At 44.9% G+C, this 26698-nt stretch overlaps 1 protein-coding gene across 1 annotated transcript; it reads left to right on the plus strand.

Moving 5' to 3' along the window:
* Positions 1 to 1406: 1406 nt before the first annotated feature.
* On the plus strand, positions 1407 to 26135 carry kif1ca (kinesin family member 1C, a). The gene is made up of 23 exons (XM_076275171.1): positions 1407 to 1996; positions 6001 to 6150; positions 7420 to 7493; positions 7712 to 7891; positions 8655 to 8720; positions 9569 to 9747; positions 10057 to 10168; positions 10903 to 10980; positions 11161 to 11226; positions 11605 to 11683; positions 11884 to 11962; positions 12275 to 12423; positions 12727 to 12899; positions 13420 to 13499; positions 13897 to 13972; positions 14238 to 14317; positions 18836 to 18930; positions 19111 to 19194; positions 19474 to 19654; positions 20286 to 20358; positions 20585 to 20683; positions 22271 to 22864; positions 23803 to 26135. Exons 2-23 carry the CDS (start codon positions 6030 to 6032, stop codon positions 24712 to 24714), a joined length of 3630 nt encoding a protein of 1209 aa, XP_076131286.1. The 5' UTR covers positions 1407 to 1996; positions 6001 to 6029; the 3' UTR covers positions 24715 to 26135.
* The last annotated feature ends 563 nt before the right edge of the window (positions 26136 to 26698 follow it).

Genomic DNA, 26698 nt, shown 5'->3' on the forward strand with positions numbered 1-26698 from the left:
GAGTAGCAAACAAAGTATGCCATCTGTCCAATTCCATATCATATTTTTGCATGTAACATGTAAAGAAAATAGTCATACTGTTTGTTCAGATGTTCATAGCCTGCTCTATAGCCTGCATGATTTAAGAGAGAGAGAGAGAGAGAGGGAGGATGGGGTAGTATTAGAAAATGGTTGGGAGAGAGATTGACATTTATGTATTGAAATAAATACATTTATTCAAAATTCTACTGGATCAAAATGAACTTAGTTTCTCGTAGGCATGCATGGGCCTTGTAGACTTTGCAGGACTTGTCTTCATCACTTCATCACATCACTTCATCACTTCATCTTGTCTATCACTAGAATGACACAGTTTCACTTCTCACAGATGTCTCATCACATGGCTGGTGCATTATGGCACACACACACACACACACACACACACACACACACACACACACACACACAGACAGACACACACACACGTGCGCGCGCGCACGCACACACACACACACACACACACACATTTTTACCTAACTTACTCTACATCATCCTGTTATCTGTCTACAAACACCATCACATTTTGGGAACACAACTTTTGGGAATACAACCGACTTGTTTTGATCTCTGAATAAATACATTTGAATGACTGTATCAATGCTAACAAAGCAATGCAATTCAAAACACAACCTAGCTGACTGGCACATAGCCTACTGGACCTTGCTACATTGCCACACACCCTCTTTTGTTTTCTAAAGTGTCCTTGTTTGTTTCCACACGCTGCATAGGAACTCAGACAGTGGAAACTAGAGCACACAAAAAAAACAAGATATCCCACTGCCAATCTAAAACTGAACAGTTGGCTGGCTTTTTGAGATATGAAGGGTTATCAATTAATATAAAAACATAATCAGGTGTTATAATTAAATCTCTAGGGTGTAGAGTACATATTTCATATCAGGCTAAATTAATCAGGGGTTGAAGGCCCACTGCATTTTTGCTAGGTAAAAACATTTTAATGATTAATTATTTCATTTTAATTAGCTACTTTGTTTCCTATAAATCCAGACCACAATGAATGTGAGACTTGCAGATCCATGTAGGCTAACCCATATTATTTTGGGAGTTGTATTTTATTTTAATAATATGGACAAAAGCCAGATCAACACATCACTTTTGTAAGACTCAGAGAAGGCCTTTACTACTTTTTTATATTGAGAATGCAATGAGGCACTTTAGTTTACTTAAATGTAATTTCACTGTTTTTACAAACCCAGATTAGAGGTGAATGCTATTAGATAACTGTGCCTCACCATCTCTTAAAATCTGTGACTCTTCTTTATGGAAAGCGACGTCATATGGGACATAGGGGCAGTGCTGTCCTGTGAGCGTGAAGAGGTGGAGCTTACAGGGGAAGAAGGGTGACGGGGCCGCACGCGAGGCTGCGGGCAGCGGCAACTTTTTAATCTATCACCTTATTCTTTACATTTATTTATGGTTTATTATTTAGGGTCATACTATACCATCGCGGCAACTATTGAAGTGTCACGCCTTTCTCATACTAAGTTTTTCGGTGTACTTTTTTTGGCAGTCTCTTGGAAGGAAAGATTTTTGGGACTTGTTCGGAATTTTGTCTTGGTGACCAGGCGTGGAACGGAAAATCTGTTCTTTTTCTTTCGTCTGTTTTGTCAAGACAGCGTATTTTAAAGTTTACAAAAGTTTACGTCGTGTAGGCTACTTGTTCGACGTGCTTTAGGCTACTGGTGTAGTTTCACTTCATGTCTGATGTATGGGCAACCCGAAAAAACTGACTGGACTTAACTTTTTATTCCGTCGTCGAGAGCAGTGATCCGCTTGCCAATTATCTGGGCAGGTGGTAGGCAAAGCTTAGACTACTCTCAGAAGTTTTCTCTGTATTTGTTCGAGCTTTTTAAACGTTTAAAGTAGTTGACGTTGGGATTTGGTCGTTTTGCAATCACCAGAAGCATTTCTAGCAGGAAATAAGATAATTTAACTGGTAAGTATCCTACTTTTAACTCCTACATCATCCATCTGGAATCTCTTTCGCTCTCTCTCTCCCTCTATCTGTCGTCCGTGTAATGGTAAGGGAGGGCACGATTACTTTAACACTTTTTAAAAAATGTCAGCAGGATTCTCAATTAGGATACAGGGTAGGCCTATACTAAATCACAGACAGGCCACTAAATCACACATCTAGGCCACGAAGTGTTGTCTGTTTGTCAACGTTTCTTCAAAATAGTAGCATGCCCTATTTCATTTAAAAAAACATGCCACTGGTGTGACCTACAGCCTATTTTTCCAGTTCAGCACAAGCATAGACTTAATTGACTTTTGAAGACTTTTCTGAGTGACTTAATAAGTTGAGAGATATGGTATCATCGACGACCACATAACCTAGTTTAAGGCCATCATCTGGTTTGTTTACACTGATGAGTGGCTGTTTCATCATCATTGTGTTTACCAAACCATGTGACTGGCGATCTGATTGAAGGTAGCTCACAGGTGATCTAGTCTTGTGATGTTTTTACAGTTAAAACTAACCCCTTAAACGTGGTCTCTTTGCTCATTAATGATGGACTGTCTTGCATTTTTCTCCTAGCATTTGTGAGACAAGTTAGGCTATTGAAGATAAATCAGTGAAGTGAGACTATAGCACTCCACATGTACAAAAGGCTCCCAGTTGAGGCCCTTTGTCTCTAAAGGGGCATTTGTAAGTCATCTCCTCCCCATGAAGCCAGTTTTCTAGGCTAGTGGTTGAACAGCTCTTTGAAATGTTTCGTAGCTATTTTTTTTCCATGTATGTAGTTGCCCTGGGAAAGCCGGATTGCACTCACCAGTTTTAAGGGGTCTGATTTCCAACCACAGACAACAAAGCAGCCTTAACATAGTTTGAGTATTGTGAAGTTCTGTTGTCTTTTCACTGGGTTGCAGAGAATTGTGTGTGTGTGTGTGTGTGTGTGTGTGTGTGTGTGTGTGTGTGTGTGTGTGTGTGTGTGTGTGCGCGTGCGCCAATGCAGCATGTAACATTATTTAATCTCCATGTGATTCTGTTTATCCTCTAACAAGGTGCTTGCAGGTTTGTCAACCCTGGTAGGTCTGAAACGTGGTTTAACCATGTTTCCTTAAATCTGTTCTTCAGCTGAATCACTTACAGGCTGTAGAACACAACGCTGTGTGTGAACTGTTTCCCTTCTCTTGCGGTCTTCTCTACTGGACGAGGCTTTTATTACATGGTTCACATAATGACAGACATGAGGTACATTCCTCAAGCTGACTCACAGTATTTCTCCCTGCCTCGCGCTCTCTCTCTCTCCCTCCCTGCACCTCTTTCTCACTTGATATTCTCTCTCATCTTCACTTTTCTCTCCCATTTCTTCTCTTCTTTCTGCATAGGGCCTTTTTTTTTGCTGTTTTTCGATCCCACCTCTTTTTCAAGTTCTGCAGACACTGGAATCACTGACGCGGAATATTTTTACCAAAAGGCCTATTTCATGTGTCATCGCCACAAACGCCCTACACATGTTAGCAAGCTTTGGACATGCTGAGTTAATTTCACTCAAACACATCAGTATCATCCAAACATCCCCCCCCCCCATGCCCACCCCTTAGTGAGGGACTGAGTGCTTCGCCATGTAATTGGCTGCTGTGTTTTCGACTTTTGTTTTCGCCGCACTCACCACTAATATGTCTCTAACACTACACGGATGGCAGAGAACAAGCACTGGCAGAGGCATCAAAGAGCAGCGAGTGCCAGTCATCTGAATCCGGCGTAAACAAACAGGCCAGTGCTTCACCGAGTGCGCTCTCCTATGAAAGTGGATCAGCTGTGGCCGGTGCCAAGGCGACACTTGGGGGAGAGATAAAGACAGGACATAATCAAACTCAAATTAATGTTCTTTCCTCAGTGTCTGGCTGATCGCAGGCCTGTGGAACTAGAATGAAACGAGTAGTAGTTGGCTGATTTGCTATGCAAATGATTGGCTTTTGTATAGGCTGCACTAGTAGCTGTTAAAGAAAGATCATGTGATTCAGCGTGTGCTGGATCTGGATAATCCTGTCCACTAGTAGTGCTTATAAGTAGCCATGTTTAGGACCCTTCCACCTGTTAGAATAGACGTTGCTAACCAAGTAATTTGGAAATACACACAGACACAATCTAACTAAAGTTAAATATTTTCTGTGGTAGAATAATTGGAAAAACACAATGATAGTTTTGTGTTTGATACATTTTCTCAAATTCTTTTCGTTGACCATCCATATTACTTTGAAATATTCTAATGCCAAAGTCAACCAAATGGCAACTTTGCATGAAGTATATGCATGGCAATTAGAAATATTAGCATTTGTAAAAAGTTACTGTGTTAGTGAAGTGTAGGCCTGAAACACCACGTTTAACCCATTTACTCCTGCCTGCTAAAAACCCCTATAGAATCCTATGGCATTCTAGACTAAATAACCTTATTTCCTGAGGGTTTTCTGAAAACATACTAAAAATTGTCAGCGTCTACCAAAATTTAATATCTAAGCCTCTGTAGCACCTAAAAACATGAAATAAAAAGCATGCTGCGCTACGCAGCATCCAGCGGGAGGGTCAATGTTGCGCTACGCAGCATCCAGCGGGAGGGTCAATGTTGCGTCATGCAGCATCCAGCGCGAATGGGTTAATGTGGTCCTCTCAGTCACAGTTAAGCACCATCATAGCCTGCACCCACCAGCTCAATTCTACTGCTGTTGCCTACACAAAAGCAGACTTTACACTGCATGATCAAAGCTCCTTATGACTTTTCCCCACATGAAGAGAATTACGGCGAAGGTGCTCTGCCTGCCACACACACACACACACATCAGCTGGAGTGTTTGTCTGTGGAATGAAAGAATGGCAAGAGGCATATGGATGGGGCGAGGGCTCTGCCTCTCTCGCTCGCTAACTCGCTTGGTCACCTGCTGCTGTTGCGCAAGGCAGTGGCTGCTCCAGCCTGTGGAAGCTATGCCTGTTATGTTTGTTATGCGTGCCATGCAGGCCTGCTCTGTTTGCGGACAGACAGTCTTGTCTGCATTAGGAGGGCGTCGCCGGACTTGTTTTAGACGGCCGTTTCTCTGCAGGGTTGCTTGTCTGTTCCTTAAGAATTTGAGATAAGGAGTCGTCCATACCCACAGGCACATTCCAAAGGGACTCTTAGCTTAATGATGACACCTTCCTGTTGTCACCCAGCAGGCCTGTGATCCTCGTAAGCAAGTAGCCAGAGTTATTTCACGTCAGCATTCATCATCTTAGGACGTCCACATGCTTACTGTGTAGGTGGGAGTTTCTAGAAGAGCCATTTCTAGGTGTGTTTTTGTCTTACCTCCTTCACTACCTGCTCTGAGATTGAGTTTTTTTAGGACGGCACTGTTGAGTAATTGTTCAATCATCCCATGCTGAGGTTTTGCAATAGCTTGCATCACTGGAGTTCTTCTCTGACCTAATCATCCCTTAAGCTGGGAACACCTGTTTGCTGCCATCAATAACAAGTGGCAGAGTGTCAGAGAATGATGGGAAATATTCGTATCTCAGTGAGCGAGCAAGAGAGTGTATGAGGGAGCGGGGGAGTGTATGAGGGTACGAGGGAGTGTATGAGGGTGCGAGGGAGTGCAAGGCCGACGGAGAGTCAGAGCAATGAAGGCCGTTGAGTTTGGCCTCAAATTGACATGGCTTTGAAGTTGGCTCCGGCTTTGCTTTTGCCTCAGGTTGCAAAGAAAAGACCAAAGAACGTGCATTACCCACCACCCTGTCTGACGTGGCTGAGTATTTGGGCTGTGTGCCATGCCGACTTTCTGCAAAAGCAAAAGGATTTTCCATCAAAGGATTCCGTAAAGTGCATTCTGTTTCGCTGGGTTGTTGGAAGTTTATCTGTAATTTCTTTTCTTTAATGTGTTGCCATAATAATCACACATCTGCTCCCTCTCTCCCTCTCTCTCTCTCTCCCCCTCTCCCTCTCTCTCTCTCTCTGTCTGCTCTAGGGAGAGAAAGAACGAGAAGAGAGAGAGGAATGCCAGAGGCCAATATGGCTGGGGCCTCGGTGAAGGTGGCAGTGCGGGTCCGGCCCTTTAACTCTCGTGAAACCAATCGAGGGGCCAAGTGTGTCATCCAGATGCAGGAGAAATCCACATGTGAGTGAAATGCAAAACACACACACACACAGACTCTTACACAAACATACACACACCCCCATGCTACGTTGGCCTGCCTTTGTGAAATGTTTGCCATTGGCTTGTTTCCCGAGCTGTTTGCCTATTTTCCCATTAGATTAGATCACAGTGTGGGTGTTGTGTTGAGCATGCATTGTGGATCGTATAAATATAGCCCCATTGTTGTCAGTCGCACTAAGTCCTCTAAGAAGAGAGAGTCCTGATACTGATATACGTGGTTATTCTCTGGAGCTTTCTTTGGGAGCTCTTGCTCACACTCTCCCACATCCATCAGTTTAAACAGTCTCTTGTCCACTGTTTAATCTGCTTTGCGTCTATTGTTCTCCAAACCGAGGCCCGGAGCTGTCAAAAATGCACACCAGCCAAGCGAGGCTCCTGCGTGTGGCGAGTGCTCTCTAGTTCAGGTTTCAGGAACACTTTTCCACCCAGGGCTCCCCACCCCTCCTTTGCCTCTCTCTCTCTCTCTCTCTCTCTCTCTCTCTCTCTCTCTCTCTCTCTCTCTCTCTCTCTCTCTCTCTCTCTCTCTCTCTCGCTCTCTCTCTCGCTCCCTCTCTCTCTCTCTCTCTCCCCTCTCTGTCTCTTTCGCTTTCTCTCTCTCTCCCTCGCTCTCCCTATCTAAAGAATCTGCTCAGCTGGCAGTCTGTTTGGCTTGACCTCCCTCCAGTACAAACACGCTGATGTTTGACAGGCCAAGGCTGGGGCTTCGCCATTGTTCGGTGGCGGTCTGCTCTCACTCGGTGGAGGCCGCCGCCGCCCCGCGTTTCCTTTAACCGCCCCTTAGATGTGGGACTGAGGCTCAGCAAGCCCTCCTACTCAGCATGTCCCATTATAGCCAGCTGAGAGAGAGAGGGCTTTGTTAGGGAACCTCTGGAGAAAGAAAGAACTGTGGAGACCAGACAGATATCTACAGAAGGCCTCACTATAATGAACCAAGTTTGCCTGATGTTTTGGTGTTTTATTCTTTATTTTATTTGAAGCTAACTATGCTAAATATATTTGGTTTCTAAGTGTTTTATAGATTATTCTCACATTCTTAAATGCTAAATAGACATACAATGGAAACTTTGAAAGTTTGAAAGAGGGCTGAATTCTGAACTTTTATTTTTTAGTCTCAATTTTAAGACTCCTGATTCAGTATGTGAACAGAGTGTAGATCTACAGTATGTAAAGCTATGTTTTGTTTATCTGTGTTACCTATGAGATTATAATCCAGATTATTTCCCCGGGCAGGTATCTCTAACCCCAGGCAGCCCAAAGACTCAAAGAACTTCACGTTTGATTACTCCTACTGGTCACACACCTCGGTGAGCAACCCTTCTGTTGAAATTCCTCCAGTTATTAGTCTGTTTGTGGTCTTCTCATAGCTGACTCAGAGTGACTTCTCCCAGTGATTCACATGTCATTAAATTACACATTCACTCGTGAAAGTAAGCATCCTGAATACATGATACTATGATGTATATACAGTCTCCTTTGGTGATGTCCTTTGTCCTTTGCTGATGTTCACTCTCGCTGACCACAGGTGGAGGACCCATGCTTTGCCTCCCAGAGGCAGGTGTACCTGGACATTGGTGAGGAGATGCTGCTGCATGCCTTCGAGGGCTATAACGTGTGCATCTTTGCCTATGGCCAGACGGGGTCGGGGAAGTCCTACACCATGATGGGCAAGCAGGAGCCCGGGCAGCAGGGCATCATTCCACAGGTACCTCAGCACGAGAGAGGGAGTTGGAATGGTAACAAACAGGAGACTACTTTATCTTGGTTGGCTGAGGTTTTTATGTTTGCTGCCGTCTGCATGCAATTTGATAAGGAAATATTGTGGCACAGGTTCAGATCTGGTTAAGGCTTCCATGCAAAATACAATCAAACCATTTAGGCAGCTCAACAAGTAGGCCATGAAGTCTGTGAGCAATTTGTATGTTGACATTCAGCCTTGAAATATGTGACTTCCGGTTGGCAGACTAGTACCCCTGACTCTGGGAATCATGGGAATTGTATTTCACAAGACACATAAATAACTAGTGTCTATGTATAGAGCCATGCAGCTGTGTAGTAACTGATATTTAAAGCAGGCAAGCAGATGTATTTTTAGAGAAATACCGAATTTATAAATATGCAAAAGCCACATTGTTACATGTTTGTTGGGAACATGATCTGAACAAGTAGACATAACGTGACTACTTAATGCTGAAATGTCTGAGTCTATATTAGGTTAAGCCTCATGAAGCCATCCTTTGTGAAGTACCATTCTAATGCACAAGGGTGTCTGTGTATCAGTGAATTTGATTTTTCAAGATCAAATCATGTTCAAAAACATCTTTATTTCACCCATTTATTACGTTTCAGGGATTTCAGTTGTGTTGATTTGTAAAGACCCTCATGTTCTGTCCCGTCCTGTTCTCAGCTGGTGCAGTGCTGGTGAAACTCTGATGTAACACTGCCATGTCTGTACTTTCTTGTTGCAGCTATGTGAGGATTTGTTCAAGCGCATTGTGGACAATGTTGACCCAGACGTGTCCTTCTCAGTGGAGGTAAGAGAGCAGCCACAGGCCTCTTAATAACACATACACACACACACACACACACACACACACACGCACACACACACACACACACACACTCTAATGCACATACACAGCTCTGCTCCCACCTGACTGGAAGAACCAGGAAGTAAGCTCAGCCAGTTACAACAGGGAGGGGAGGAGGAGGGGTTTGAGTTTCAGGATGAGGTGTTGAATGTGACAACTGCACACAAGGGCCGTTCCCAGTATCTTATTTCAAATCTCATCTTGCAGATAGAATACATGGAACAAATGTCTACTTCACACAAGTGCATTTGCCGTTTGTCCTTAAACGCTTTTTGTAATCTAAATACAACTTGATCAATATTTCTCCCTCACACCTCCCCTTGTCTGCTGGTCAAATCCTGCCTTATCTCCTGGCGGCTTTAAACATCTGATCTGGGGCAGTGTGCCATGCAAACATGAGCTCTGTGGATTGTTCTCGGTTCAAGAGTTGTGCTGTTGATGTGTTCCCATGCCGCACACGGTTCTTGTTAAAAACATTCTTTTGGTACTGTGTCATCACCTTGTTGGGGATCATGAACTCAGATCACTGCCAAGCAACTTAACAAAGATCACTTGTTGATTGTGTAAGAAATTGGACATGTATGTTAACATGGCTGAGCAGAGGTTTTAACAAAATTGAGAAGAAAGTTCATGAACAAATGGAAAAACCTATTCTTTTGCAAAAGGAAAGAGGATTACAGACATTTCTTGAGCTCTTTTCTAGTCCTGCTTTGCTGGTAGTGCTAGTGTTGATAGTGCTAGGGGACATATTGTAGGAAGACACCTGAGCTACCATCTGTGTGTGTGTATAGGTGTCATACATGGAGATCTACTGTGAGCGTGTGCGAGACCTGCTGAACCCAAAGAGCAAAGGGCCTCTGCGAGTGCGTGAGCACCCAATCATGGGGCCTTACGTGGAGGACCTCTCCAAGATGGCCGTCACCAACTACAGTGATATCGCTGACCTCATGGACTGTGGCAACAAGGCCAGGTACACGACACTGAGGAAATGTTTGATCATGGTGTTACCACGGCTGGTTTCCCATAGTGCTTTGGGTGGTGTTATGCTCTCCTGGGGCACTCATTCACCAGTTATCGATATCAGTGTATCATACAACTGGAAGTATACATAACATAGTGGTTATATATTAACATGGACTTTGAGGAAATTCAACCATTTGTTATCACACTTGTGTTGTTGCCTTAAAGGTTATTTGTAGAAGCAGCTCTCTTATGTGTCTAGTGTGTGTGTGTGTGTGTGTTTGTGTGTTAACTTGCTTTGACATCTCCCCTTCCTCAGGACTGTGGCTGCCACAAACATGAATGAGACGAGCAGTCGCTCGCATGCAGTCTTCACCATCCTCTTCACACAGCGCAGACACGACCAGATGACTAACCTGGACACTGAGAAGGTGTGTGTGGGTGGGGGAGTGGTTTGTGCTTTGCAAGTGTCAATAAATCTGTGCAAGATTGGCCCACTAATGTGAATGTAGCACACAGCATATTAAATGAGGAAGTAAAGGTCACTCAAGGCCTTCCTCTGGTGCAAGGCATACTTTGCTCTTCTGCAAGAAACAGAAAGAGACTATATTACTAAACAAAACATGGTGATGATCAGACACGACTAAACCGTTTAATCTAGCCTGGAACCAGCCCAAATATATCACTCTATGCCAGGCTACATTTACGCGACACCTCCTGATCTAATTACATTCATGCTTAACTATCATGATATAAAAGCGTAGTAGTGGTGGGGGGTGCAGCTATGAATGAATATATATTGTGCAATATAAACATGTCCAAAACTTTACCAGCTGTTATGGTATTGGGTGCTATGGTGTGCTATGGGGTGCTGTTATGGTATTGGGTGCTATGGGGTGCTGTTATGGTATTGGGTGCTATGGGGTGCTGTTATGGTATTGGGTGCTATGGTGTGCTATGGGGTGCTGTTATGGTATTGGGTGCTATGGGGTGTTATGGGGTGCTGTTATGGTATTGGGTGCTATGGGGTGCTGTTATGGTATTGGGTGCTATAGTGTGCTATGGGGTGCTGTTATGGTATTGGGTGCTATAGTGGTTGAGTTGAGTGTTGTTGCAGCAGAAACGGGAAAAGTGAAAGCAGAGTTTTGTGTTAACGTGTTCTCAGGTGAGTAAGATCAGCCTGGTTGACCTGGCGGGAAGTGAAAGAGCCGACTCGACGGGAGCAAAAGGCATGAGGTTAAAGGTGAGTGAGCGACCGCAGACACCACAGCCGTCCCAGTCGCCGGCTTTAATGTGATATTTCACACAGCAAATGTCAGATGGGATGTTTTTTTGTATCACTTACATCAAACTTTCGTGGAATTTGCTGACTTTTAAAGGCCATTACATGGAATTAAATGTTTTTTTGTGTGTGACCCAACAGGAAGGTGCCAATATCAACAAGTCACTGACCACACTGGGGAAGGTCATCTCTGCTCTGGCTGAAATGGTGATCATCATCTTTCTCTCAATCTCTTTTGCTTTCACTCCTCTAGTTCTCTCTTCCCTATATCCCACATTCCATTATTCTCCTGTTTCTCCCCCCCCCCCCCCCCACACACACACACACACACACACACACACCACCCCCAGCACCAACATTCCTGTGTGCAACTGTCACTTGAGAACACATTAGACTTGACCCCTGGTCCTGTTTGGCTGGAGCTTAATCAGACTAATGCACTGATGGGGGTATTGATTTATGCCAAGTGTCATTGATTTGGGGTTACGGAGGCAATTCTTCATGGACTGGCCGTGATGGAGCATGTCAGTGTTCCTTTAGTGTGACTCATATTTGCCACATGTGGATTTGTTTCTCCCCACATAGCAAAGCACTAAGAAGAGGAAGTCGGATTTCATTCCTTACCGAGATTCTGTGCTAACCTGGCTTCTGAGGGAGAATTTAGGTAAAGCTGTCTGTGTGTGTGTGTGAGTGTGTGTGTGTGTGTGTGTGTGAGTGTGTGTATAAGAGGGTGAATGAACAAGAGAGAGAGAGAGAGCCTATGTCTCTGAGTTCACAAGTACAAGTATGTTGGTATGATGTGTAGTGCATACCTATACCTATGTGCTTTGTCCATACTGATAGTCTTTATTTTCGTTCCTAAAGGTGGTAACTCGCGAACAGCCATGATCGCTGCTCTTAGTCCAGCTGACATCAACTATGATGAAACACTGAGCACACTCAGGTACTGTCAACAACCAGAAACACACACACGCACACACACATATACACAGATACTTCATCCACACAGATGCATGAATGGACATGCATGTATACATGAAATTGACTTCTGATGTTGGCGAAATTGGATCGCTCATCATGTACATTCCCAAGCCAAATAAAAGTGTTCTAAGGAGAGGACAATCTGTAGGAGAATGAGAATTTGTCTTAGATATTTTTCATCATACTCACATAATGGCCTGGTTTTGGAGACGAAATGTGAAAGTGGGATGTTGAAGCGCTCATTTCTCGGCGGGTCGAACTCTTGTTCATTCAGGTATGCAGACAGGGCCAAGCAGATCCGCTGCAACGCTGTCATTAACGAGGACCCCAACCATCGCCTGGTGCGAGAGCTCAAGGAGGAGGTCAACCGACTCAAAGAGCTGCTCCTCGCCCAGGGCCTTAGCGAGCTCATTACTGCCCCAGGTAACACACAGATACTGACACACACACACACACACACACACACACTCGCACACAGACATGCTCACGCATACATACAAGCAGACAGACTGTGAAATTACTTCCTCTTGAATTTGAGCTTTGAGCTCGCACTGGTAGGCATGCATAGCTCATACACTAATGCTAAGTTTCTGTACTGCCATTAGTTTATTGGTGAAGTGCTCACATACATAAACACACACACGCATGCACAGCGAGACACACACACACACACACACACTCACACCCTCCCTCTCATTCCTCCCTGTTCTCTGCTTATGTCGTCAGGCCCGGACGGCAACAGTTTGGCTCGGGTCATTGCCGGCTCCTCCAGTGCCATGGAAGTCTCCGATTCCCATCAGCCACCTCTGTCAGACCCCACGTCGCCCCTCGAGGCCCCCACGGAAGAGCAGGGCCCCCACGGACCCATCAGCAAGGAGGAGGCCGTGGAGAGGCTCAAGGTAGGAAATGGCTCTCACATTCCACAGGCTGGAGGATACTTCTGGTAGATTGTGTGGTTGTGGATGGTCCTACTTTTTCAATAATGTTTTTCAAAGCAAGACTTAAGTGTTTGTAGAGACAATACTCACACATGCATTGACGCCGCCAGCCGTAATCCTGTACGAACTGTGCATACAATTTTTCAATGCTTTATTCATGAAATCATTCAATATTACGACAATAGGATACATAAGAGGAATAAGGATATGATAGAAGATGATGATTGGTGTAAACTTTGTCACGACATAATAAGCAGTTCTGGCACTTGGGCCATGGTGCGTACTATGGAATACAACCCTAGCGGCACCCCTTTACTCATGTGCACATATATGTTTGTGTTATACATATGTGCACATATACATATATATTCGAATATATGTATTTGTATATATATGTAGTGTCAGAGCACTTGCTTGTTGTTGATGCTTGCTATGCAGTGCACCCTTCATGTTCTCTTACACCTCGGCTCTCCTTTCCCAGGAAACAGAGAAGATCATCGCTGAGATGAACGAGACCTGGGAGGAGAAACTCAGGAAAACCGAGGCCATCCGTCAGGAAAGGTTAGACACACCCAGCCTTCTCTTTCATCTGTCACGCCTCATTCACATGCTCTGTATCGCTTTGTCTCTCGCTCTCACACACAGACGCACTCACATACACACAGTGGAAACTTTGGTTACACACACACACAGACACGCACACTCACACTGACACAGACATGCACACTCACACTGACACAGACACACACACTCATACTCACACAGACACGCACACTCATACTCACACAGACACGCACACTCACACAGACAGACACAGACACACACATTCACACACACGCACTCACACAGACACACACGCACCGTGGAAACTTTGATTTCACTCTTTCCTTTTATCGGTGCAGTAGTCAGGATGAGTGCTGTGGCTCACAGTTCTTTGTTCCCCCTGGTGTGTCTGCAGAGAGTCCCTGCTGGCAGAGATGGGCGTGTCCATCCGCGAGGACGGAGGAACGGTGGGGGTCTTCTCTCCTAAAAGAGTGAGTCAGCACACCCCAGCCTTCCGCTCTCCACCCCCACCCCTGCCCTGGCCGCCCACACAATCCTTTACACCAACACACGCACAAATGTGCCATAATTTGTTTTACTAAGGGTAATTACACTGCAGAGAAGCTTTTGTAGCGCAGCTTTGGGGAAATGTGCCTCAGGGCTTGTAAAACTAATAAAACGCTTATTGTGTCAGGAGTTAACATTGTGTGTGTGTGTGTGTGTGTGTGTGTGTGTTTGTGTGTTTGTGTGTTTCAGACTCCTCATCTGGTGAACTTGAATGAAGATCCACTGATGTCCGAATGTCTGATCTACTACATTAAGGACGGGCTGACCAGGTGAACATCATTGACATCATTATAAATTATTGATTTAACAAAAGGAAACGTACCGTATGTGAATCTGTTGAGGGATTCTTGACTGTCGTAAGATGCAAAGGGATCATAGTCTCGTGAGAGGCAAAGGGATCCAATGTTGTTTACATACATGTTCAAATAGCAAAAAGCAGCACCCTTAGGATACTCAAAGCCAGTGTTTGTAACGACGTTACTTTTATTTATTTTATTTTTTTTGCATGTCCAAATTTCCGTCAAGGATTCCCGGGACACGGAAAGACCGGGGTGGGCATGTAACCCCATATGGATAGCATGGAACCATCGTTTTTCAGACACAGTCTTCTGTGAATATCTCGAGAACCGTAAGGTTTAGGAGGACCATTTTTTTTTGTATGTTGATCTCAAGGGGCCATGTCAACCCATTCCATAACCACTCATTTCATGTATAGCGCCACCTAGTTAAACACAAAAAAGTAAAAATGAGGTGTTGTAATCGCAGGTATCTGTGACCTAACATAGTCAAAACTGCACGAAATTGGAAGTGTAGGATCATTATGACACCCTCTGAATGCACGCCAAGTTTCGTGGAATTCCGTTCATGGGGGGCCACACAATAAATTAATTTATGTTACTATACACCAACTGGCCTGTAGGTGGCCGGAGACAGTTTTCTGTGAATATCTCGAGAACCGTAGGGCCTAAGAGGTCCACCTTTTTTTTGTATGTTGGTCTTAAGGGGGCATGTCAACCCATCCCATTCCCCCCAAACGCTTATTTCATGTATAGCGCCACCTAGTTAAAAATTAAAAAGCAAAAAATTAGGTGTTTTCATCACAATATCTCTGGCTGACATGGTCAAAACTGCACGAAATTGAAAGTGTAGGATCATTATGACACCCTCCGAATGCATGCCAAGTTTTGTGAACTTTCGTTAATGGGGGGCCTTACAATAAAATAATTTATGTGTACATTTAGTGACCGTACACCAACAAGAATTCCCGGGACACTGAAAGACCGGGGTACATAAAACTTGGTGGGCATGTAACCCCACATGGATAGCATGGAACCATAATTTTTCGTTTTGATCTGTAGCCCCCCCGCTGTACTGGACCCTCTGAAAGGAGGGTAGGGCAGACACAGTTTTTTGTGAATATCTTGAGAACTGTAGGGCCTAGGATGACGAATGTTTGCTTCCAGGGGTCATGTTAACCCATTCCATGTGCATAAACAGATACGCACGCACACACATACATTCACAGTAATCATACGTATGACACATACTCACACAGTAGACATATGTACGCATGCATGCACATGCACAAACACACATACACAGGCAAACACACAAGCACGGACACACACACACACACACCCCCACACACATAAACGTGTACACGCACACATGCACACAATTCAAGAATTTCTCAGAATTATGAACAGGCAAGATGGGGGTGGGGTTGTATAAAATGAATTTTACATGTGTAATCATGTTTTGGTACCTGTTGTCTAGCAGATACCAGTGAGAATTGAGGGTGGATAATGCAATTTAGTGAGACAGTTAGAATCATATAGGCCTTTCAGCGTGATTTATTTTTGTGGAAAAAATGTGCTGGACTGGGCGGCGGTCATATTTTGTACCGCTCTGCGGTACATCTAGTTTTTTCAGTAACGAGGTAATCTAACTAATTACTTTTCCCGTCGTTACAACGCCGTTAACGTTACTGGACGTTAAATGCGTTGCGTTATTATGCATTGATTGAATAAACGGTGTAATCCGAACGCACCCCTGGCTCACAGCTAGTGAGGAGGTGGGTTAATAACGAAGCGATTATGATTGGCTAAGGCAGAGTCATGTTTCATGGTAGCCAATCAGAGCCAGTGTTTTTACACACTTGCCAGCACACGCGCCACACACACACACACAACAGCTCAATAGAGATTCGACGAAACAGCAGAGGTCTGGTAGTCTGGAAAATCCAGACCCTGATAATCTAGAAAGATTAAGGGTCTGGCAAAGAACAATGTAATGGCCCAACTCGAGGGGCGGCAACAAGCATGCATTTAAAAATCTCACTGCACGCAATTGGATAACACTAGACCATGTTTACTCTGAATGATTTCGGACTTCGACGCAATCGGATAACACTACGACCAATGTGTACTGTCCTCTAACATTGCAGCGCTGTCTTCATCAGTTTAGCTGGTTCCCTGGCATCATTGCTCTTTGCCAGAGTGTCTCGCAGAGACAATTCCATTTTGCTCTCGCGAGAACTCTGGATTTCCAGGTAGAGGTCTGGAGCAATCCGATGAAAAGTTGGCATTTTCAAGGTGGAGATGTAAGCACTACTTCAAATTCATTGTGGTCAAAGGCAAGAACGTGCATGTAATGTGTACATTATGTCCAGGAGCGAAGACTTTGTCGACATCCGTTGTAAGCAACTCTAATTTAATGAAGTATCTCAGTATCCAAAATCCAAATTCTTTGACATATAGCAAGTTTTAGCAACAGTAACACAAATAGTTACTTTCCCTGGTAACGAGTTACTCTTATCATAGACATAGACGTTACTTTTTGGAACAAGTAGTGAGTAACTATAACTAATTACTTTTTTAAAGTAACGTTCCCAACACTGCTCACAGCTGGATGTGCAAAGAAAGCGCTAATGCCAAGTTTTCTATGCTTAGAAAGCGAACGTTGTGCCTTGCCATATTACGTGGAATTTACTAAGCTGTCACTTCATTATGTAAACAGCATGTTACACTCTGGGGGGGTGTTTGTGAGCCCACATGTTCATGCCCCCAGAGTGTAGTGCTGTAGCTGCCAGGTTGCCTTAGCTGCTGGCTGCAACTTAAGCTAAAAAAAAAAAACTATTGTTTTCGGGTTTTTTTTTCTCGTAACAACAGTACTCTGTGACCCCGAGAAACGGAGATCTATGTGAAAAATCACCGGAGTTCTTCTTTAATACCCTAGTCTAGCAGATTGGGAAGTGGATGTTGTGAAAGTACGACATTAGAAAGGCAAACAAAAGTTAAGGGTGCTTTTGACATAGGACAACGAAGAAAAACTGGTGCTCTGAATACTGATTCTGTTGTCTCTGAAAGTTTCTCTAATTGACACATTTAACCTTAATATGGATTACACCTGCTTTTAAAAGGCGGAATTTGTTTTCCGCAAAACATACGTACGCTGTTTTCATACAGCAGAATACCTAATCAGTCCCTATTAACACTTCTCCTCCCATGTGTTCGCGCCATACTCCCACTTTTCCCTCGCCCTTTTCCCTCGCCCTCCCATAAATCAGTGACAGAAGCGCAGATAGCCATTCTGTGCTTCAGTGGCAGGCAAAATGCGCTTTGATCCACGTCCATCATCAGTTTTGTACATACGATGCCATGTTTTAAGGTACAAATAGCGTCAGAAACGGGCGGTAATTTGGCGGTAATTCTTAGTACATCAGGCCCTTTGTGATTTTAAAAAGGTTGACTGGAAAATAGACTGCCAAACTGTTCTGAGTGTAATTGGTGCTAATTCCAAATTGCTGTTCTGTTCTTTGATGTCACTGGTTCATTCATAGTATGTCTCTTATGTTGTTGGGTCAAGCTTTGTGGAGTCCAAGTTGAGTTTCCCCACAGGGACTGTCTACTCCAGTAATACCAATGGATGTCAGAACATTTGTTAAAATAGACAAAACATGGAGTCCACTGGTGATTGTTAACCATGTACAAGCACAGAGTCCCAGCCAGTGTGCAGTAGGTATTGACTTTGTGTCATTTGTGTGACCAGTCAGTCAACAGAATGTTATTAAAGTAGAATATGGTTGTTGACTTTAGGAAGTCGCCACCCACATTTCACACGCACTGTCATAAAAGGCTTGTGTGCTGCTGTGACAGGCTCTGCAGCTAAACTGGTGGACAGACCACAAATACCTCCGTGCAATTAACCACTGCTACCATGTTACCCTGCAACCTGTTTAGTCAAAGAGAGTGCAACAATATAGCTTAAGCAAGGGGGTTGTTTAGCATACCTATTGGAGAGAGAAGAAGAGCACTTCATCTTTATCACTCTGTGTAATATTCTGTATTATGTTTTTGCCACTAACCAGTTGAAGTCTTGAGAATAATCAGTCAGTGCAGCAGTAGTTGGAGATACAAAGTACTTAGAGAGAATTGACATGTAAGTTGTAGAATAGGTCTTCCGAGATTCACTCATCAGTATTGTGAAGCTCGTCTCTTGTCTTAATGTGGTTTTAGATTGGGATAGTCATCAGCTGGTGTAATTACGCTGCCTACAAACCTAATTTCCTGTGGGAGGCATTCAAGTTTGAGTTCTGTTGAGTTGAACAGCTTGGAAAGGTTCAAACTCTGTGTGATCACAGTCTGTGGGAGATTTCATCCATAAGTCATTATCGCAATTAATTCAAATTGCCGTTTGCGTTGACTGCAAACAGTCTGGCCTGTTCCTCCCAGTGTGTAAGTTGTTGTATAACTTTGGCTGTGTGTGTGTGTGTGTGTGTTTAATAGGGTGGGTCAGAACGAGGTGGACATCCGTCTGAGTGGTCAGTTTATCAAAGAGCAGCACTGCATCTTCGGCAGCAGAGTCACTGAATCAGGAGAAGGTAAGATCGCGCATGCAGGCACGCACACATAGACTTGCACGCACACACACACACACACACACACACACATCGTCTACAGGGCGCCACTAATTGCCCACTCCTCCCATATGAACTAGTACAGCGTGTGCTGTTTTGTTGTGTGCCGACTGTCATGGCAGTTTGTGTTTTTCTCTCTTGCAGTGGAAGTGACAGTGCAGCCTCTGGACGGGGCGGAGACGTATGTCAACGGCAAGCAAATTACAGAGCCGGTGGTGCTCAAACAAGGTACCAGACTCCCCCTCCCATACACACACACACACAAACGCAAACACACACACATACACACACACACAGACAGACATATGCATGTATCTGCCCATACATGCACAATTGACTGCAGGCATTCGTCTATTTTGTTTTTTTCTAAGTTCCGGTCGTACATCTTTCTCACGCTCCTGCCGTCACCCTTACATTTTCTCTGTCCGTCTATCCCCCCCCCCCTCTCTCTCTCTCTCTCTCTCTCTCTTCCACTCTCTCTCACTCTCACTGTCTGTTGTCTCCTAGGCAACAGGGTGGTGATGGGCAAGAATCATGTGTTCAGATTCAACCACCCGGAGCAGGCACGGCAGGAGCGCGAGCGCAACGCGGCTCAGGACCAGCAGGGGGAGCAGGCGGACTGGAGCTATGCCCAGAGAGAGCTCCTGGAGAAGCAGGGCATCGACATCAAACAGGAGATGGAGAAAAGGTGAGCGCATGCCAGACAACTTCTCCTGAGTCACGCCCTGGCGTTATGTTACCAACCAGACAGGCCTATTATGGAGAAAAAACATCTGGACAAATCACACTGCAGGAAAGGAATCATTACAGGAAATGGATATGAGATGGAACAGTGAGTTATTGATGCAAAGTTCACATTCAAAATCAAATCATTTGAAAATAACAGTGAATAGCTGTATGTTAAAACTATAGATGACAGTGCTATTGTCAATTCTCAAAATAGCACTTCAGACCCGTGAATGTCACAAGTAGATTTGGGGAGTTGAAATGTATTCATCCCGACATCAGGCAGTCTCCTAAATAAATCATCACTCTCAGGGATGCCCTCACAATACCCTTTGCTTTCCGCGTGCAGCTCAGGGGCATGTTGTTGTTGTGCAGTGAGGACATGATACCAGGCTCGCTTTGTACAGTCATACATTAAAAGCTGATAAAGGGCTGATTTGTTGCCTGTTGTTTGTTTGTTTGGTTGTATCTTTGTTTGTTTTCCTTTTGTTGTTTTTGTTGTTTTATCTTTTTGCACTTTTCCACTTTGTTTTTGTTTTTTCCCACCCCCCCGCATGTCAGTCATCATCTGTCATTATGTCCCCATCCACCAGGCTTCAGGATCTGGAGAATCAGTACCGCAAAGAGAAGGAGGAGGCAGATCAGATTCTGGAACAACAGAGACTGGTGAGTGTGGGAGAGAGAGAAAGAAAGATAGAGGGAGGGAGGGGGGAGCAAAACTGAAAGGCTGTTCAAACTGATCTCCATATTATCACTACTTAACATGCTGAAACTGCAGATATGCCCATACAATGGGTATGATGCACATACAGTCATATATAATATGCATTTGATAAGTGAGTATGGTCTTAAGCGTCTGGACTGGCCGTGACCTTGTCCTCCCCCTCCCCAGTATGCAGACTCTGACAGCGGGGACGACTCCGACAAGCGCTCCTGTGAGGAGAGCTGGAGGCTCATCTCCTCCCTCCGAGAGAAGCTACCAGCCAACAAGGTCAGACACGCACACAGTCTCCCTCTCTCTCTCTTTCCCTCTCTTTGTGGTTCTGTTTTTCCCCTTTCTCTCTCACTTTTCTTTCTTTCTCTATCAGTCTCTGCATCACACACACACACACACACACACACACACACACACACTTGCTTTGTGCTCTCCCTTGTCACTCTCACCAATGACCTCACTCTCATCAAATGCTTTTACCGAACCTGGTAAACATTCCCATTTTACGCACGGCTGGTCACGGCTCCCACTCACTCCGATAAACTCTCTTTCTGTCTCTCTCTCTCTGTCTCTCTTTCTCTCTCTCTGTGTCTCTCTCACGCACTCTTTTCCCCATCTCTCACACCTCCACACACCCACATTTTAGCCGGAGAGTATTTCTCTCCTCGCCCGCTGTCTGAGTCACTGTCTGAAGGTCACACACACCACTGTGTTTGTGAGCTGCTCTCCCTCTCCTCTCTCTCTCTCTCTCTCTCTCTCTCTCTCTTTCTCTCTTTCTCTTTTTTTTGTCAGGGCTGCATCTGAATGATAAGGCCTTGTCTTGCTGGTAGCACTAGTTGGGGATTTAATTATTTCAGCTTATCTGATGGGAGGGTGGAATTATTCACATGCAGTTTGGCAGAATAGGCTTTTTGGACGTGCTGTGCCCTTTGATAGACAACTCCCAGCTCCTTCAGCCAAATGTGTCTGAAGTGTCTGTAAGTGTGATTTGGACTCACAGTCAAATTTATTTCCTCGCTGGAATCAATGGTGCTTGTAAAGTAGAGATACTAAAGCCCCATTTCCAAAAGAGTTGGGACGCTGTGTAAAATGTAAATACAAACAGAATACTAATATTTGCAAATCACCTAAACAAATTTATTTGATTGGGAATAGTGTGAAGACAACATGCCACGATGGAATGAGTCCACTTCAACAAAATAAAAAAAATGGGTTTATTAGATATTCATAATCCATAGACCTTAGGGTTTAAAACAAGGGGTCATTTGTCCAATATGACAGGTCTGGCATTTTTTGATCATATTTAAATATGATTTCTTCTTTAAAGGAAAGAGCTTTAAGAAGAAAGTTTTAACATTTGTGAATGAAGCATTATAAAGATGAATTCAAAACGAGCATACATTTTTTATAAAATACTGACATTTTTCAGTTTCAACATGCCTCTGTCCTTTTTTCAACTAAGTTTATGAGATTTATGAGATTTGAAGTTTTTATCCGTATTCATTTATGTGACTTTACACAGCGTCACAACTTCAGAAACCGGGTTGTACTAGAAAACAGACAGTATGGCCCAATATGGGTAAAAGCATGCGGAAGACAATCACTGTACCACTAGTAATGGCAGCAGGACTTTCTAATTTACGTTTCTTTCTCTCTTTCACACTTACACACTCATTCCCACGCTGTTAAGTGCCCTGTTAAGTACTCTATTCTCATGTTATAATATGAATAGACGTTAGCTGAATTGAGTGAAATTGAATTGAATTGAACCTTAATGAGTCAATAGAACAGTGCCTTCAGGAAAGTAATGGTGTGTTGAAAACAACTCTCAGCCCCTTTAATGAGTGTATTCTGGCTGTGCAGGTGCAGTCCATAGTGAAGAAGTGTGGCCTGCCCAGCAGTGGGAAGCGCCGAGAGCCCCTACGCGTCTACCAGATCCCACAGCGGCGCCGCATCCACATGGACCCCAAGCACCTGACGATGGACGACCTGCGCACGCAGGCGGTCAAGGAGATCTGCTACGAGGTGGCGCTGGGCGACTTCCGCCACACGCGGCAGGAGATCGAGGCCCTGGCCATCGTGCGCATGAAGGAGCTGTGCCGCACCTACCGCCAGCGCGACCCGCAGGAGCGCGACAGCTGGCGCAGCGTGGCCCGCGACGTGTGTGACACGGTGGGCATCGGCGAGGAGGAGACGGGCGAGCGGGCGGGGGAGATGGTGGAGGGGAGCTCGGGAGGTGGAGGCGGCGGAGGAGGAGGTGGTGTTGGAGGAGTGATGGGGGGAGGAGGAGGGGGGAAATTGGAGCGCAAGAAGGCGGATATGGTGGACCTGAAGGCGCACATCGACAAGCTGACGGACATCCTGCAGGAGGTGAAGCTGCAGAACAACATGAAGGACGAGGAGATCCGCTCGCTCAGGGACCGCATGGTCAAGATGGAGAAGGTCATCCCTGGACTGGTGAGTAGTCGTGTTTTTACAAACGCGCTCTAACACACACCACCAGGCACGCATCTACACCTACACATAGACCTTTACGTATGCCTTGTGTAGACAGAGTACGTGTATAGGATAATAACAAGTTAACTCATAGTAAGTAAAAGAGCAACTGTTTGGCTTTGCTTTGCTAGGTGAATGAAGCCACATTTGTCACTGAACCATGTAATTGAAATACACCTCAAATACATAAAGAGTAATATTATTAAATATGTTTTATTTTTTATATATATATATATATATATATATACAGGGTGTGATTTGTGTGTGTGTGTGTTTGGGTTGGGGGGGGGGGGGGGGGGAGTTCTAGCATCTGGACTTGATATCCCCTCCTCTGCTTAATTCTTTTTATCGCCGGTGGGAACAGCAATTATCCCCCCCCCCCCACCGTCATATTAATGCTGCTTCATGTAGTAAAGTAAAGCACTGCAACGGGACAACAGTCTAGTAAATAATAATCTGACATCAGAAACGCACTGCTGACACAGGGACTGCGTGTTTAATTCGCTAGTTCATTTTGCCTTGATCATGCACGACATTTCAGAATGCAGACTGTGTTATCAATCATAAATGGCTAGTTTCAGTGGAAAAGCTAGCTGGACAAATGAAAGAAAACAAGAAGGATTCAGTGAAGCATATCGTTATATTTTAGAACCCCTTAAAATCCACATCTAGTAGAACAAACAGGTTGTCTGAAGCAACTTAGGCTACATTAGGTGAGGAGATGGCCTATTTGCTGAATGTGTGTGTGTGGGGGGGGGGGTATAAATTTTTTCAAAAGCACCCCCCCCCCCCCCCCCTCTGTTAGATATTGATACCTGATGCAGGCGGCTCCACATGTACACAGAGTGCATTTGCACAGCACTGTTGCTGATGCTGAGTCTCCCTCTCTCTGTCGCCAGGGTGACACTGGCATGGAGGAGTCTGACCCAATCAGAGAGGAAGAGGTGAGTTGCCCCATCAGCAGGCGGATGGAGATGGAAGATGGAGGCTACCGCCGTGGCCGTCACCGCTGGCAACACCCTGAGCAGCATCAGGACCCCAAGCGCCAGTGCAGGGTCCTCGGGGGCCCTCCCAACGCTCCTTTTGTCCCCAACCCCAGTCCCCGGGGCCCGCCTAACCCTTTCGGTAACCCCATCGGGGCTCCGCCGAACGGCCCCTTCCTGCCAGGCACCGGTCGCTTCCTCCCCCCTCTGGAGCGAAAGCTGCAGTTCCCCTTTAAGAACAACCCCCAGCACAGGGCCTTCATCTGGGGCCCCACCTCAGGCCCCCCGGGGTCGGGCGAGGGGCCCAACGACGGCCCACTGGAGCAGGCCTCACTCGCAGACTCGGTGCCCTCGTTCCAGGCCTCCCACGCCCCCCAGGACGGCTCGGGACCCTGGGGTCAGGGGCACAACAACTACCGCCAGCAGCAGCAGCGGCGCAACCACCAACACCACCATGGCAACCGCAACCACCACGGCAACCAGCGCAACAACCGCCAGCGCTCCCGCCAGAAGGGACGCAATCCCTTTGACGGCTACGTGGAGCGGGCCAACGAACAGGCCGGGCAGAACCGCAACGGCAACCCAAACCAGGGCTTCCACCCGCAGCCACAGCAGCAGCAGGGGGGCAGGATGCGGTACAGCTGGCACAACGCAGGCTCGGACCTCCAGGACAAGCAGGCCGGCGTCAACAGCCAGAACTGGAGGGGAGGGGAGGAGGGCCAGCAGCGGCCCAGCGAGAGGCCTCGCGGTGGGGGGAGCCCCAGAGGGCCACCGGCTCAGGAGGCAGCCAAGAGGAACAGTAGAGCTGAGGAGCCCATGGAGGCTTAAGGGAGGAAGGAGTGGAAGGAATGAATGGAAGAAAGAAAGAAAGCGGGAGAGACGTCTCATTTTTTTTGTATTCAGATTCCACAAATATTTCTCTGGGATACACACATACACCACTCAAATGCAGACACACACACAGACACACACACACACACGCTCTGTTCTAGGTGCTGAGATTTTTTGCTCCGAGGGCAGTATGTGCTCACAGGCAAGCACTTGCACTTATTGGAAATATCCCTGAGGGGGTTTGACATGGAAACACTTTTAGTGCAATAACGCTGAGCTTGATTTTATACCACATTTTGACAGAATCATTGTGTTCTTGACTGTGTTGATAAATGTGTCTGATCCGACACAACCCTTTAGAGGATCACAACAGGACCTTACTCACTGTGCTGTATATGTTTGTGCCTTTCTGCAGCCTCTATATAATACCCACAATTGTGCCCTGTATTTATAGTTATACAGTGGGGTTTTGTTCTGGTATATATTGGAACATTTTATACAATGTACATATTCAATGTTTGTACATGGAGGGATGGATTTGCCATAGGTTTTTAATACCATATAAACCATGGGGTATACTTTATATATTTGGAATACCGTTAGGTTGTGTATATTATTATATAAACTGCAAATATTGAGGCATAAGCTGCTATGATTGACTGCTGTTGCGGTTATGAAAACTGACATATTTACCTGCTGAAACAGCCAAAGAATTTCACCCAGGGGCAAAGAGACCCTGACTGCACATAAACAAGGAGGAACACCTGGTCAGGCACAGGAATGCGTAGGTCAGGCAGGCAGGTTGGACTGCTGTATGTGATGGATGTGTTCACTCGAGAACTTATAGTCTTGTTGAGAGAAGGCTTATGTGTGGTTGTGAATGATTTGTATATTTTGTATTTTTTTCCCCTTCCCATTTTAATCATTTTAGTCCCCATCCCCCCCCCCCCTGCTTTCATTGTGTGGGTGATGAATGGCAGCATTCCACAAGACAGCTTCAGAAATCTGTCAGGAAGGCATCAGAAACAATGAAAAGCCAAATACATGATGCGCTGTTGGATAAATTAAGTTAGTCATCATGGAGAGTGCAACAGTGCAAGTGTGGCAAAGGAAGTTTTTTTTTTTTTTTGTTTAAGGACAAACACTCAGTCATGAAGCTATGAGTGTGACTGAGATTAAGGGCTAACAGCTGTAGGGTTTTTTTTTTCTTCACATTTTAACAATCTTTTCCATTGTACAATACAATATGCAATACAATCACAAGGAGATAAATTGTATTTTTAAGAGAAGATAATTGATGTAATATAGATTTTGTGTGAGGTAACATCAATCCCCTGCAAAAGATTAAAATAGACAAAACATGAATATTGTTTGCTCATATTATTAATAATAAAATAAACAATATCTATGTATCAATATCTGACGGTGGTGATCCTTCGTAAATCTCCTCTGACGAGAGAAAGTAGTAATAAGAAACAGAGTGAATTGTATCCGAATTTGCTATATCAATGCAGTTAATGCACTTTTTTTCCTCATCGCAATCTGATCAATATTGGGAGATATTTAACTGAAATTCAACATTATCGTGGAATAAAATGGAAAGAAGAGATCTATCGAGGTACAAATACACATCTGATGTGTATGGAATAAAACATTCAACCTTCCAACGTTCTCTCAACATTCGCAGCACTCAAGAAGATCAATATGGTTTAGTTCAGAACTAATCTTAGCAAGTGGTCTCCATAATGGTGAAAGAGATTTGGCTAATCCATGTTAAGTGATGGTGAGATGTTTGTCTTTCTTTAAATGGCAGAATTAAGTTTAAACCAGTGTAGTGAAGAGAAAATTGTAAGATCAATAGAAGACTAGACACACAGATTACATCTAGCCTGTGATCAAGGATTTTCCTCACAGTTTGGCTGTTATCAAATTAGCCAGAGTGCAAAGTGGAACAGAGTTACGGCAGAGCAGTGGGTTCCCC

This window comes from Alosa pseudoharengus, unplaced genomic scaffold, assembly GCF_046254945.1.
Source record: "Alosa pseudoharengus isolate Yale_2024_CS ecotype anadromous, Long Island Sound unplaced genomic scaffold, YU_APseudo_1.1 YU_APseudo_1.1_scf_8, whole genome shotgun sequence".
Taxonomy (NCBI): Eukaryota; Metazoa; Chordata; class Actinopteri; order Clupeiformes; family Clupeidae; genus Alosa; species Alosa pseudoharengus.